Source organism: Mesoplodon mirus (genome assembly GCF_964341445.2).
Source record: "Mesoplodon mirus genome assembly, chromosome: 2".
Taxonomy (NCBI): domain Eukaryota; kingdom Metazoa; phylum Chordata; class Mammalia; order Artiodactyla; family Ziphiidae; genus Mesoplodon; species Mesoplodon mirus.
In genome coordinates, this window is record NC_138977.1 from 4,861,871 (window position 1) to 4,876,971 (window position 15,101).

Below are 15,101 nucleotides of genomic sequence, written 5' to 3' on the forward strand. Positions count from 1 at the left end.
TGACCCTTGAATTTATTTATTTTTTTTAATGCTGTGTTGTAGTTTTCCTTTTCATTTTTCTGTCCCTTTTTGCTTTGTGCTGTGTTTGTGTTCATGTGTTCCCAGAATCTTAGACTGTATGTAGTCTGTGGGGTTGGGCTGACTCTCCATCCATCAGTCAGTGTCTTCCATGTTCCTGGCACCATGTTTGGTATGTGAATAGAAAGATGACTAACACCAGTGGCCTAATCTCAGGAAGCTCCAGGAAGTAGGAACTCCAATCTAGTGAGGGTGTGCAGTGTTATTGAGTTATGCAATGAAATCATGTTAACCCTCAAATCTTATTTAAATAGCACTCATCATGTTTTCTGTAATATAGGTCCTTTAAAAAAATAGCTTTTTGGAAGATTATATCTGAAGCTGAATATGAGCAAACATGGAAGCAAATAAGAGCCTATACTAGTCATTTATAATTGACTCCAGCTAAACAAGATGAGTACTTAATAGGAGGAAGAAAGCTAAAAAAAATGAAGTGGAAAAGTATTTCCCTCTAATTAGGAAGAAAGTGTCCTGATTTTAACATCAAGTTCTAATGTAACTTTTTCCTTTTCCTTTTGCTTTTTATTTCTGTTCTCTGTTGTGTTTGAAGAACAAAAGCAAATTTCTTGAAGATAAACAAAGGTTTTCCCTTTAATTAGTTTAAATAGGTTAGTCACCAGAGAATCTTCCAGTGACTAAACCATGTTTTATCTGCTACAAAGAGATAAGTAGTCTAGCTACAGGCTGATATTACTCTAATTTGAAGATTTGGTTCCTGTATGTAGGGAGGGCGTTTGGTACCAATCTGAGATTGAGATTGAGTTCATAAAGTAAGAATTGGCATTGCGAAGAAAGATAGTTTGTGTCCATTGCTTGTTTTAAAAGTATATATTATAGAATATTCCAGCACGTTTAAAATTAGACGGTTTTTTATTAGTGCTGATTTAAATTTAACTCTTTGTTCAGGAATAGAAAGCTCATGACCTTAGAGAGTCAGGGTGCAGAATAATAGCTAAAAACACTTTGTAACTTGAATTCAGTGACAATAGCATGTCATTCTCACAAGTTTTTGAGAACTAGGAATTTTTCCAATCTAAATGGAAAAATTATAAGGTATTATTTATATTACCATTTCCTCGTATCATACATGTAAGGAAAATAACTATAAATATTTTTAAAGAAAAAATAATACGGATATTGTTAGCATAAGAAATGCAAAAGTGATTTTGGGAATAGAAAGTTAGGCAGACTGGTATTAAACCATTTTGGGGAGAAAAATAGCTAAACTAGAGAAATGTCTTTTTTGACCTTTTTCTAATTTTGAATATAGATTAATGCATAAATTAATGCATGTTTATGTTTAATTTACCTCATTAATAAAATGAAGGGTATTGGTCTAATGATTGTTTTCTCAAGGCATTTGAATTAGACAAAACTCTTTACTGGATAAAGGTAATAAAAACTTGATAAGGTACCAGACGGTATATTTTTTAGTAACATTTTTACTACTCCAAAATATTTTAAATTTTCTTTGTACAGATTTCAAGGTAATTTCTGTATCTCTATACTAAAATCATATGGAACACTTTCACATCTTGTTCGTGGTAAAACTGATATTGTGGCTTTATTTTTATTATATTTTTATCTTAAAAGGTACCTCCAAATCCAAATGTCTCTATTTTAATTCAGGTACTTACCTAAGTTTATTCTACTCTTTTTCTGAAAACTTATTACCTAGCTCTTTACTTTATGTACTGTTACGAAAAATAAAGTAAGATGCATTCATGTTGCTTATTATTCTTCATTATTAACCTTTTGTGGTGTATCTGGGCTCTTCTTTAAAAAAAAATCAGATTGGAGATATAGTTCAAATTTTTAAAAATCTAAAAATTAGTTAGCTGGTGGATAAATACCTTCTTTGTTATGCTTATTCTTTATTATATTTGGCTTTTGACTCGTTAGGATATATACTAAATGTTAGTTCAATAAGAGGTGGCTTTATGATACATCATTTAGAATGCAAATTATTTTTAAGCTGAAGAATATTGAAAATAAAACAGAACCAACTGAGTCTGAATTATTTACAGGCCAAGGGCTTAAAGGTGCACTACTCCAGCACAAATATTAAATTATGAAATGGGAATTTCAGTTTGCCATAAATCTGTCTGCCATAGCAGCTTAAAATAAAATAGTTTTACCCATCTAAAGCAACATCAATTTGCCAGTCATTGCTTTATGTATCAAAGAGCATTCTGTGAAAATATCAATATCATTGGTTAATATAAATGAAATTAATTTTTAAAGCTGGGCTAAAGGTTGACATCTGAAAAATTGCATTACTTTGCAGAAGAGAAATTTCTGTCTTCTAGTGAAATTTCAGGTCATGAGGGCAAGTAATTTTCACAATCTTCAATGGGAGCCAGTGAAATATGAACTTCATTGTCACCTAGCCCCAAAGCGATAAGATAAAATGAGCTGATACATCATTTGCTGTGGTTTTATCATCTCCCTCAGTAATTGGAAGAGAAAACCTAAGAGTGTGTGTGTTTGTATGCTCCCCTCTTGCTCCTCCCAGCTGCCCCATCATCCACTCCCAGGCTAAAACCACTTTAGCCCAATCAATACAGAGGTCACATAGCATTTTATTTATATATTTAAAATTTTTCATACTGACTAAGCTGCCAAATAGAACATTAGAGTAATGAATATGTTTAATTGAATTTTTCACCCATGAAAATGCTAAGAAGAATACTGTACTGCATCATAGAACTAGTAAGCAGAAGGAGGAAATTTACTATATAGATGAAAAATATCAAATGACTCATAATTAATTTAAAAGGTAATTTTCTCTGTATTCATAACTTTTATACTTTTGTTGTCATTGTTCTGTTCTTTTCCAAGTTTGGGGACATTCTATGTGTTCATGGATATAAATTAAATAACAAAATTGCCATCTTAAAATTTCTACCAGTCAAGTATATGCCATTTTTCAATTCGAAAAGACCTCTAAGTTTTGTTTTAAGAATAGATCTTTAAAAACTTTACTAACATTTATATAGTTGATGATGAAGTACATCCTTAAACCAACTGGAATTCAGTATTAGAATAAATTTAATGCTGTGCTTTGGTATCAAGCTTCAGAGAAAATTACATGCAGCAAAATCCAAAAACTATGTTAATAATAGAGTGGTACAAATTTAAAATACCAGATTAAACTTACTTTAAACTGGTTTGGTAAAATTGCAATTAGCGTAAGTAAAACATATTTGCACATGTATTTAGTGGTGAGTTGATAGACTATTTTTAGACTAGTGTCTATTTTTTAGCATGTGTTTTAATTTTAAATATATTTCAAATATTTACTGTTTTCCCATATTAAGGTATAATCCTTGTGACTAATTTATAATTATGTTCCATGAAAATGGGATATGAATATTTTCTACCTGTGGTATCATTATTTAACTGATGGCATGATTAGTTTATATTTTGTATGCTAAGTTTAAAATGCTTTTCTTCATGTTAAATATATATCCATATACTTTGGAAATGGTTTTGATGTGAAATTTTAAGTACTATTGTTTGTATATTTTATCTAATTTTACTTTTATTATTGAATTCTTCAGAAATCAGTGTGGAATTCTCTGAAAGAGTAAAACCTCTCCAAAAATTGGTGAATATTTGGGACTAAGATATGCAGTGCTAGCTGTAAACATTAAGAATAGTGTTTTTGACAACACTTTTATTGATTCTATATGTGCAGACTCCCATGTAAATATTTCTTATTTTTGAGGTTAAAACATTTGATCACTTTTTAATATCTTTCCCTTTAAAAAGAATTTGAAAACATTTTATATTTATTGAGGGTAGATTTTGAAAACAAAACCTTTTTTTACTTAAGTGGAACAAATATGGCTATATTTTCAGAGACTATTTTAAATCTATTTTTTGAACATACCTAATATTCAGTAAATAAGAGTATCTGGCAGTTGGGCAATAATGCAGGTTTCTTTTTTATTCTTTCATGAGGATGAGAAGGCAGAAGAAAGTGTTATTTGGATAAATTCTTTAGCTTTTCAAAATGAATGGTTAAAGGTGAAAAATACTTTGCTTTCAAGCCAATTAATGCAACAGGGTGAAGAAATTTTCCCATGTATTCATAGTATACTATTTGAAGTGTAGAATAAAAGCTGTGTACTATTCAGGCAAAATAATAAATCCTTTTTCAGAGTCACAATTTTCAGATAAAAATTTTAAAGAAAATATGTTTGGTATTTTTAATGTAAAGAAAGAGTATATATGCTTTTATATGTGTGTGAGTATATATACATGTATATATTAAATACTGATTTCTTTTTTTCTTCTCTACAACCTTATGTCAACATTTAACCAATAAACTATCTTTGTTCAAACAAATTATTAATATATGAAAGTTGAATTCACTAATAATACTAACAATATGAAAACAAGGTGGTAAACATTCAAAGAGAGTGCTGAGGGCTTAAGCTTTCAAGCTATTCAGGACTTGTGGTCATAACTGCAGAGCAATGGTAATGATACGGTTTCCATAGCAACTGATTCATTGGAGGGCTAGACCTCTGTCTAGGGTGCTGTCAGTGTATGTAGAGTTTCAGTGAACAGAAAGTCCCAAAGAAGGGTCTGCTTCTACCTAATCCAGTTTTAATTGAACTCTAGAGACTTTGAAGTGAAGCCTCAGACCAGGAATATACCAGTCCAATAAGAAATAAACCTCTTGCTGAGCTAGGCCTCAGCTGCTTTTCAGTACTGACACCTTTTCCTAATGAATACTTAAAAGAAATGTTATTATATCAATTTCAGCTAGTAATTCTGTTAGTTAAGAGATTCTTTGTTTCTATTTTAAATCCCACTATCTTGACCATAAGTGTAGAATTTCATTTGTTACTTTTTTTTTAAGTCAGTCTAATTTTTTTTGTGTAAGATTTTAAATTTTGATAGCTTTGGCAATTTTAAATAATTTTCTGTCTCTCCTCCTGTTTCTTTTTCTCTAAGTTTTAAAATACTACTTTACCTGCTTATATTTAACTCTGATTGCACACTGTCATACATTCAGTATGATACCATTGATACCAGGTTTGAAAACATGTAGAACAATTCTGGATATTATTTGTGGATGTATATGTACTAATAGTATAAAAACTTACATGGGAATGTTAAACCTCAAAACACGGATAGTGATTGGCTCTGATGAAGGAAGAAACTGGGATAAGGAAGGGTTATATATGGGAATTTCAACATTATCTGTAATGCTTTATAAGTTTTTTTTTTTTTTTTTTTTTTTTTTTTTTTTTTTTTGCGGTATGCGGGCCTCTCACTGTTGTGGCCTCTCCCGTTGCGGAGCACAGGCTCCGGATGCGCAGGCCCAGCGGCCATGGCTCACGGGCCCAGCCGCTCCGCGGCATATGGGATCCTCCCAGACCGGGGCACGAACCCGTATCCCCTGCATCGGCAGGCGGACTCTCAACCACTGCGCCACCAGGGAGGCCCGCTTTATAAGTTTTAAAAATATATAGGACAGTGTGGCAAAATGTTAGGATTTTCTAAGGTTCAGTAATGGGTACATGGGGCTTATGTCATTTTCTGTAGTTTTGCGTATGTTTGACATTTGGTAATAAAACAAATTTTAAAGGACCATACCACTTGCTATATTTCAAGTATATTTTCAAAATAACTACTGCTTAAAGGAATGGGATATAAATTGAAATTTTTGATTGATTGAAAAACTATTACATGAAAAATCTTGTAAGAGTGTATACTTCCCCTAGTAATTGGAATAGTCTAGAAAATAAATCTTTAGTTGCATGACCATGATCTTGCAATGATTGGCATCACCATTATGAGCAACAATAGTAGTTATATAGCTTTATAGTATATAAGAGGTAGAATTTTCAGACCAGTGTGTGATATTTTTAGCATATGACAGAGCTTAAAGCCTAATGCTTTGTTGTTTGTTTTTGTTTGATTTTCCTCTTTCACTTTTAACACAAGTACAGGAAAACAAATGTAGTTGATTAAAATTTCTGATGAGTTGAGTTCTAGTTTAACAAACATTTAAACCCTTTTTTAGAAATGTGACAATGTAGTATATACGTAAGCTCTGGACATTTGGATTAGAAAACCTGGGAGGAGGCCAGACTTTGCCACTAACTTCCCAAGGGACTTTGTATTAAGTATTTATCTTGTTTAAGTCTCATTTTCCTTACTAATTGTTGGCTAGATTGGGCTACAAGTGTTACAGAACATGTATTGGATTCTCTACTACTTGATAAGTTAAGTATGGCAAACTCAAATACCAATGGAAACTAGACAGATAGTAAACGAGTGAATGAGTGGAGACTGGTTCAAAACCGAGAGTGCATGCCAGCTGTACTATGTGGAGTATATAGATCTAGGTTTGACAGATGCTCCAGTTTTTCCTGAGAAACCAGAAATCTGAATATTTATGTAAATAACCATTTTCTTAAGTATTTTCAACTACTTGAAATTTTGGGAAAATACCATACGGCCCCCCCAAAATTAATGTGCATCATATATGGAATTCTGGTTGCCATTCATTGATTCATTTAATCATTCAAAAACACCTACTTTGTGTCAGACCTTGTTCTAGAAGATGGAAATAGAGTGCATTCAAAGCCTTTGGTTTAATAGAACTTAGATTCTAATATTCTAGTGCTGAAGAGAGGCAATAGACAAGCAAGGAAATATTGTAATTTCTGGCAGTGATAAGTGTTACCAAGGAAATCTGATGAGTTTGGGGTGGGATGAGGCAGTAGTGGCAGAAGTGGGGTTTAGATCCTGTGGCTTCTCTAAGGAGGTGACATTTGAGCAGAAATGTGACTGTGAGGGTGAGCCAGCCATACAAAGATCTGGGAGAAGAACATTCCAAGCAGAGGAGAAAGCAAGTATAAAGGCCCTGAGGAAGAATGAGTTGGGCTCATCAGACAGTCCCAGATGTCAGGCTTTATAAACAGTTACAAAGAGCTTCAGAGTTTATTATGCGTGTAATGCAGAGCCACTGGATGGTATTAAATATACGAGTATATGATCTGATTTATACTTAAAAAGTTATATTTTTTTGGCTCCTCTAGTTATAGTAGATTCTCCAGGTAAGATTAGAAGGAGAGAGACCAGTCAGGAGGCCACTGCAGACTCTGGAGCCTTGGAGCTGCTGGTTGTGGTCGGAGAAAGGGGTGCATGTGACCTCTGTTTTAAGAAACTATTTGAGAGTAGAACCGATATTTTGTCCTCTCTTTTTCTCCTAATTTCTCTTGATCTTACTTACATAGGTATTGATTGTATGAAAGAGATAGTAGGATTTTCTCTATCACCTGTTTTAAAGCTGAAAGTGTGATTAGTTGTTTGGGACTTTGAATTGTTGTCTTGTTTTTTCAAAAAACACCGAGCCTAAGAATTGTACCCAGTCTTTCATTTCTAGATTCTGTGGTACCAGAAATAGAATAATTTCTGTAGAAAACTCTAAATACATATTTAGTGAGTTAAATAAGGTTGCTCTCTTTTTTTTCCCCAAAAAATCCCCTGTATTTTGCATTAAGGAATGTAGTTTTTTTACGATTAAGATCTAGAAAATGGAAATCAAAAATGAACATTTACGTAGGATACATTCTCACTATTCATTATTTTTCCTCTTTTTGCTTATCCTGTCTTTGTCCTTACAATGCAATATCATAATCAAATGTCATTTTATTTTTATTTTTTAATGGTGGTTACTTTTGAGAAATTTATCTTAGTTGTTTAACTTAATTTGCTGTCACGGATTTTCATCAGTGTTTGATAGCAAATACATCTCATTTTCTTCATTAATATTCTGTGAAGTACTAGTGTGGAGAAATTCCAGTTCTGGTTTTCATTTAACACGTTCATAATTAAGCTTTTGAAATGAACTTTTTTAAAAACAAAACTTGAATAACAAAGCAACAAAGTGGCTTAGGACTAAAGACAGGATTACTTTGAGTTGGCAAAGATTCTAAGCCATTGCGTCTGTCACATGGGATGACAAGAATTGTAACAAGTCACTCTGACAACCTCCTACTCCATAGAGAGATTATGCTGAGTTCATTCGCAGGTTTGTGTTTAGCCTAGCTGACAAGATGATACTTCACCTCATACAGTCAGTCTTTGTGCTTTCTGAATGAGTGACTGTTGCCTTAACAGTGACCTTATAAGTGTGATTTTTTGAAGTTATGAACTTAAATTTGTAATTTTAAAGTATGCAAAAAGTACTTCTGGATATGTTATAATCATATGAAACTGAATTTTATATGTCATCTGTAAGCATGTAGGACATTCTTTTGAGGTCTTCTTTTTAAGGGTTGTCTAAAATTTTGCTTTCTATAATATGACTCAAAAATCAATCAATCAGTAATGCAATATGTATTTCCTAAAAAACAGTAGACTACATCATTGCTTTAAAAGGCCCCCAAATATGTTTATAAATAGATGTTACAGTTTTCTTCTGCTTTTTCATTTAAACATCTTTTTTCATGAATTGTAATCTCTTTTCTTAGTCACCCTCCAAATTATTTCAATAACTATTCAGTTCTTAGAAATTATTTTTCTTAATAGGGACTTTTCTGTTTTAATTGGGGGGAAGAACAAAAAAATTCTATTGTTACTTAACTCTGGATTCCTTTTTTCCTCACTAGATCCTGGCATATACAGAAGGGCTGCATGGAAAATGGCTGTTCACAGAGATACGATCGATCTTTTCTCGTCGTTATCTTTTGCAGAATACAGCCCTGGAAATCTTTATGGCAAACAGAGGTAATATGTTGCAGACGTATATTGTTACAAAGCTAACCTCCATCTCCTTAAGATTTCATTTTGAACGTACCATATTGTTTCCATTTAGACAGAATTTTGTAGCCCACTCTCTGTGCTACTGATCTCTTTTTGAACCACGTGCATCTTCATGGTTTTTCCCCCTTTGGTCACTCTTAGAAATATCTGCAGTAATTTATTTTTCTGGCCAAATCACAAATTAGTGTAGTGCTTTATAAATATGGGGAATAACTACCCATTTAATCAGTCGTAGAGTTTTCATATTGCTCTGATGCTTAAACTCCTTCTGGAAGGTGGTTGCATTTCGAGAGGGGAGAGGGTAATCCAATGATTCATACATTTATTTAATTTTTTGTCTGATCTATTGCCATTTATAAAGGGACCATCAGAAAATGGTACTGAACTGTCCTGGTTGCTTTGTATTACATCATTCTTGAAAGAACTAAAATTCAATTTGTGGGTTTAGAATTGAACTTGGTGAAATTCATTAAGACAAAAAAGACAAGGTGAACTTGAAGCAAAAGCATCGTTGGGTACGAGTGGAGGCATAAACGGAGAATATTGTGATTTATTGTATATACTCCTTTCATTTAAATAGATTTAAGTTTTCTTATTTTCTCTTTCTATAATCTACAAGTTATCATTTAAAAAATCTACACATAATGTATATTCCATACATACTTTCTTTTTTAATGAAATCATGTGTTTTAGGGAATGCAGATTTTTTTAGGAAAAGATGTTTTTTCCTTCCATATTTGGTCTTCTCCCACACACATACCTCTTTTTCTAATGTAAACATTATTCGTCCAGGCAAATAATCATGTGAATGTTTCACACTTTAGTTCAGTCTGCATTCTTGCTGTCCCAAAGGGGTTTCGACCTTACAATAGTTATTACTTGCTCATCTTCATTTATTTTCCTTCTTTGAAATTTCTCATGCTTCCTTGCTTTGTATCTTTGTGTGTTTTTCTATTGCCTTTCCCTCATGGCCTTGGTCACCTGCCATAACCTGAGTTTTTCCTTTTTTTTCCCCCTGTATTCAATGTAATAGTGGATATGTAAGAAAGGCTTATTAAAAAGTTATGTTGGGGCTTCCCTGGTGGCGCAGTGGTTGAGAGTCCGCCTGCCGATGCAGGGGACACGGGTTCGTGCCCCGGTCTGGGAAGATCCCACATGCCGTGGAGTGGCTGGGACTGTGAGCCATGGCCGCTGAGCCTGTGCGTCCAGAGCCTGTGCTCCACAACGGGAGAGGCCACAACAGTGAGAGGCCCACATAGAGCAAAAAAAAAAAAAAAAGTTATGTTGGATATGTATATGACAGTTCTAAATATCTTTTAGGTGTTTAGTGAATGATCATATAATTATTTACCTAAAACATGTTATAAAGCCCGTGTTTAAAAATTGCGCTAACACTGATAAAATTTTTTGGCTCATAGTATTTTTTCAGGCTAGGTGGAGAAAAGGATCATCTTCTAGATGAGTACTTGTAGATTATTTATGGTTCTGATACATAAGTTAATATAATTAAAATTTCAAGACTAACCAAATTAATATCTTCTAAATTCTCTGTCATGATTTTATGACTTTGTTATTTTCATATTTTTTAAGAAGGATAAAAATTTATAGATGACTGTCACAAATTAACATTTATATGCTGAATATATTTATATATATGATGTACATTTATTGATATTCTCAAAATGTGTAATTATTGAGATAGAAATGATTAAAAAGCATTTAAATTGATTATTGACCAGAGAGGAAAAATTTTTCTTCAGGTCACACATTTTTCTGAATTATAGGAACATACAAAGCATAAACATATAAGGATTGTAAAGAGAATATTTTTTTAAGCTGTTGATGATTAGTAGTAAGTACAGCTGACAGTTTATTAGCTATATATGTAGAATTTTGGGTATTAGATTGTTAAATATATAATCTTAAAATTTTAAAGGTCTTTATAGATATTCACAGATATATTTTTAACTTGCTAAAATTCAATTTTGCAAATTCGAAGCTATAGCAAGATAAAATCTCAACTTCATGTCACATTAATGCAACAATAGTTGTTATTAGTTCTGACAGTATTTAGAGAAGGTACTGTTTGTGGTAGTTCATGTGTAAAATGAGTATCATCACTGGCTAATTATTAATGCTAAAACTTGATATATACTATAATAAAAGTAATACAGTAAGAATTCTATTTAAAAGATACCTGAACTAAGAGTAAACATTTTATTGGACCAAGAAGTCAGTTTTCCAGAAAGAAAATCATATTTCATTCTAACTTTTAAAAATTATTTTTCCTAGTTGCTATAATGTTCAACTTCCCAGACCCTGCAACAGTAAAGAAAGTGGTTAACTATCTACCTCGTGTTGGTATTGGAACCAGTTTTGGATTGCTTCAAACCAGGTGCTGTTTTATATGTGAAAAATATGGAAAATAATATGTATTAATATTTGTTCTAATTTGTTTTGAAATGCATGACCTTCTGTTTTATGCTCCATTGTAAATGATGATTATTAGTATACTGTTTTGAGTCAACTGAACTTCTGTCTGAAGAAACTAGAAAAAGAGGAACAAATGTAAATTAAACTAATCTGAAAAAAAAAATAACCAAAGTCAGAACATCAATGACAAGGAAAATAAAAACAGTAAAGAAAAATCAATGCAATGAAAAATTGTTTCTCTGGAAAGGTTAATAAGTGTAATAAATATCTATACCAGACTTATGAAAAAAAGAAGACACAAATTGCCAATATCAGAACGAAAGAAGGGGTATCACTACAGATCCTATAGATATTAAAAAAATATAAGGAAATATTATGAATAAATTTATGCCAGTTAGACAACTTAGATGAAATGGACAATTCCATGAAAGAGACAAACTGTCAAATCTCACTAACAAAAATGGATAACTTTAATAACTCTACAGAGGAAATTGAATTCGTAGCTTAAAATCTTCTAACAGAGTAAATACCTAGCTCAAATGATTTCACTGGCAAATTCTATCAAATGTTTAATGAAGAAGTAATATAATTTCTGGGAAAACTCTTACAGATAATAGAAAAGAAGGATAAGTTTCCCAAGTAATTCTGTGAAGCCAGCATTACCTGAATTCCAAATCCACAAAAAGGCATTACAAGAAAAGGAAACTAAAGACCATCTTGAATGAAAAGGAAGAAATAAAACTGTCTTTATCAGTATATATACATGACTTAATGTGAAATTACCAGGGAAACTGCAAAGTTTTTAAAAAGGAAAAAAGCTATTAGAACTCATAAACAACAAATGTAAAATAGATAGGTAATGGGAAGCAGCTGCATAGCACAGGGAGATCAGTTTGGTGCTTTGTGACCACTTAGAAGGGTGGGATAGGGAGGGTGGGAGGGAGACGCAAGAGGGAGCAAATATGGGGATATGTGTATACATATAGCTGATGCACTTAGTTATACAGCAGAAACTAACACAACATTGTAAAGGAATTATACCCCAATAAAGATGTTAAAAATAATATATATATATATATAGGGGAAAAACCCTCATAAAAGAGTTTAGCTATTTCATAGCATACATAATTTTATTCCTGTATACTAGCAATGAACAATTGGAAATTGGAACTAAAGTACTGTTTAAATAGTATCAAAAATTTAAATAACTGTGGATATATTTGAAAATATATTCTTAAGACTTGTTCACTGAAAACTATAAACACTGCTAAGGAAAATGAAAGAAACCTAAAAATGGAACGTTGTATTATACCATGTTCATGAACTGGAAGACTCAATAAAAGTAAGATGTTAGTTCTCTCCAAACAGATCTATAGGTTCAAAGCAATCCTATCCAAAATCCTAAAAGGCTCTTTTGAAGAAATTGAAAAGCTGATTGTAAAATATAAATGGAAATGCAAATATCTAGAATTGCTAAGACAATTTTGAAAAAGAAAAAGTTGGAGGACTTTATCTGATTTTGACTTAATATAAAATTACATTAACTAGTGTAGTTTGGTAGTTTTGTAAAATAGACTTATAGAGCAATAGAATATAATAGTGTCCAGAAATAGGCCCATCCATAAATGGTCAATTTGATTTTTAACAAAGGTATCAAGATAAGTCCATGGGAAAAGATAGTTTCTTCAACAAATGGTGGTCAACAATTGCATATCCATATGCAAAAAATAAAAATAAACAATAAACCCTAACAAAAAAACCCCACCTCATCCTTTATCTCAAAATGTAACATATGAACTCAAAATGTAGCATAAATTAACTCAAATTAACTCAAAATGTAATATAACCTAAATGTAAGTGCCAAAGTAAAACTTCCTAAAGAAAACATAGGAGAAAAATCTTTGTGACCTTGAGTTAGGCAAAGATTTCTTAGATAAGATTTTTTTAAGAATCATCAATTGACCTTTCAAATTAAAAACATTTGCTTTTGAAAGACACTCTTAAGAAAATGAAACGATATGCTCTAGGCTGGGTTAAAGTATTAGTTCAAATTATATGTGACAAAGGATTTATATACAGGATATATGAGAAACTCTTACATTTAACTACAAGACAAGCAATCTGTTTTTAAAAAATAGGTAGATTTGAACAGATACTTCAGCAAAGAATAGATACAAATATCAAACACATGAAATGGTGCCAAACATCATTAGTAATCAAGGAAATGCCAGTTAAAACCACAGTGTGATCTCATGGCACACCTATTAGAATGACTTTTTAAAAACTGATAACAACAAGAGCTAATAAGAATGCAGAGTAACTGGAACTTCACATGTTGTTGATGGGAAAGTCAGCAGCTTTGCAGTTTCATGTAAAATTAACCATACATTTACCATACATCCCAGTAGTCTCACTCAAAGGCATTTACCCTAGAGAAATGAAAATATGTATATTCATGTAGTGACCTATTCACAAATGTTTATAGCAGCTATATCCATAGTCACAAAAAATTGGAAATAGCCAACATGGTCCTCAACTAGTAAATGGACGAATTATGGTACATTCAACCATACAACAGGATATACTGCTCAACAATAAGAAGGAATAAGCTACTAAAATACAGAACAAGGCAGATGAGTTTAAAAGGTATTATGCTAGATGAAAGAAGGCGACACAAAAGATTACATTCTGTGTGATTTCATTTATATGACCTTTTGGAAAAAATAAAACTGCTTGGACAGAAATCAGATCAGTGGTTTCAAGAGATTGGAGGTGAAGAGGGAGGATAAGTTACAAAGGCGGGTGTGAGGGAACCTTTTGATAACATGGAAATATTTCCTGTCTTGATTGTTGTCTTGTTACACAACTCTCTTTGTTTGGCAAAACTCATTGCATTGTATACCTTAAAAAGGATGAATTTTATGCTATGTAAAGAAATCAGTAAACCTGATTTTCAAAAACAGACAAAGATAAAGAATGTGAAATCAATATACAGTATCAGGAACTCTAGAACTATGCTAGTAGGAATGCAAATTCATATAGTCACTTCGGAAAATTTGCCAGATTTCTTATTAAGTTTAATATACACTTAATTTATGTACTTTCAGTTCCACTCCTAGGTGTTTACCAAGAGTAATGAAAATATACACACATTCACTTGTAAGCAAATGTTATTCATGTAATCCCAAGCTGAAAACATTTCTAGTTCCATCAACTGTAAATGGATCAATAGATTGCACTGCATCCATGCAATGAAATACTACTCAGAAATAAAAAGGAATGGAGTACTGATACATGCAACAACATGGATGACTCTCAGAAACATTGTGCTGAGTAAAAGAAGTTAAGTACTGTGGGCTACGTACATCATAGCCATGGGCTATGATTCTACTTACATGAAATGACTGAAAAATTATGTGAAATTATATGATTCTATTTATGTGAAATTGTTGAAAAAACAGAAGCATATAGTGACAGAAAGCAGGTCATTGGTTGCCAGGAGCCAGACACTGGGACAAAGGAATTGCCTTTTTGGGGTCTTTCTATGATGGTTGGTTACAGAAATAGGTATATTCATAACTTACTAAACTACACACTTAAGTTTAGTAAATGTATTATATTAAATTTTATCTCAACACAGATCATAGAAAAGTAGGCTCTCTATATTTAAAATATCTAAATTACAAAAGTGCTTGTTACATACCCATTTTCAAATGTACCATTATTTAACACGTATGATAAATTAGATTAAAAATTTTAATCATTTTGATAAAAATGGTTAGACTTTGCTTTATTAT

The 15,101-nt window shown here is 32.1% G+C and overlaps 1 protein-coding gene across 3 annotated transcripts in view; it reads left to right on the plus strand.

Annotated features, from left to right (window-relative positions):
- The window catches only part of LRBA (LPS responsive beige-like anchor protein), an 826,328-nt gene that overhangs the window by 591,323 nt on the left and 219,904 nt on the right, over positions 1-15,101 (plus strand). For all 3 annotated transcript variants that reach the window (XM_082611157.1, XM_082611155.1, XM_082611156.1), the window contains exons 41-42: positions 8,718-8,835; positions 11,164-11,266. In XM_082611157.1, the coding sequence (XP_082467283.1) occupies positions 8,718-8,835; positions 11,164-11,266 (221 nt within the window). The remainder of the gene's footprint in view (positions 1-8,717; positions 8,836-11,163; positions 11,267-15,101) is intronic.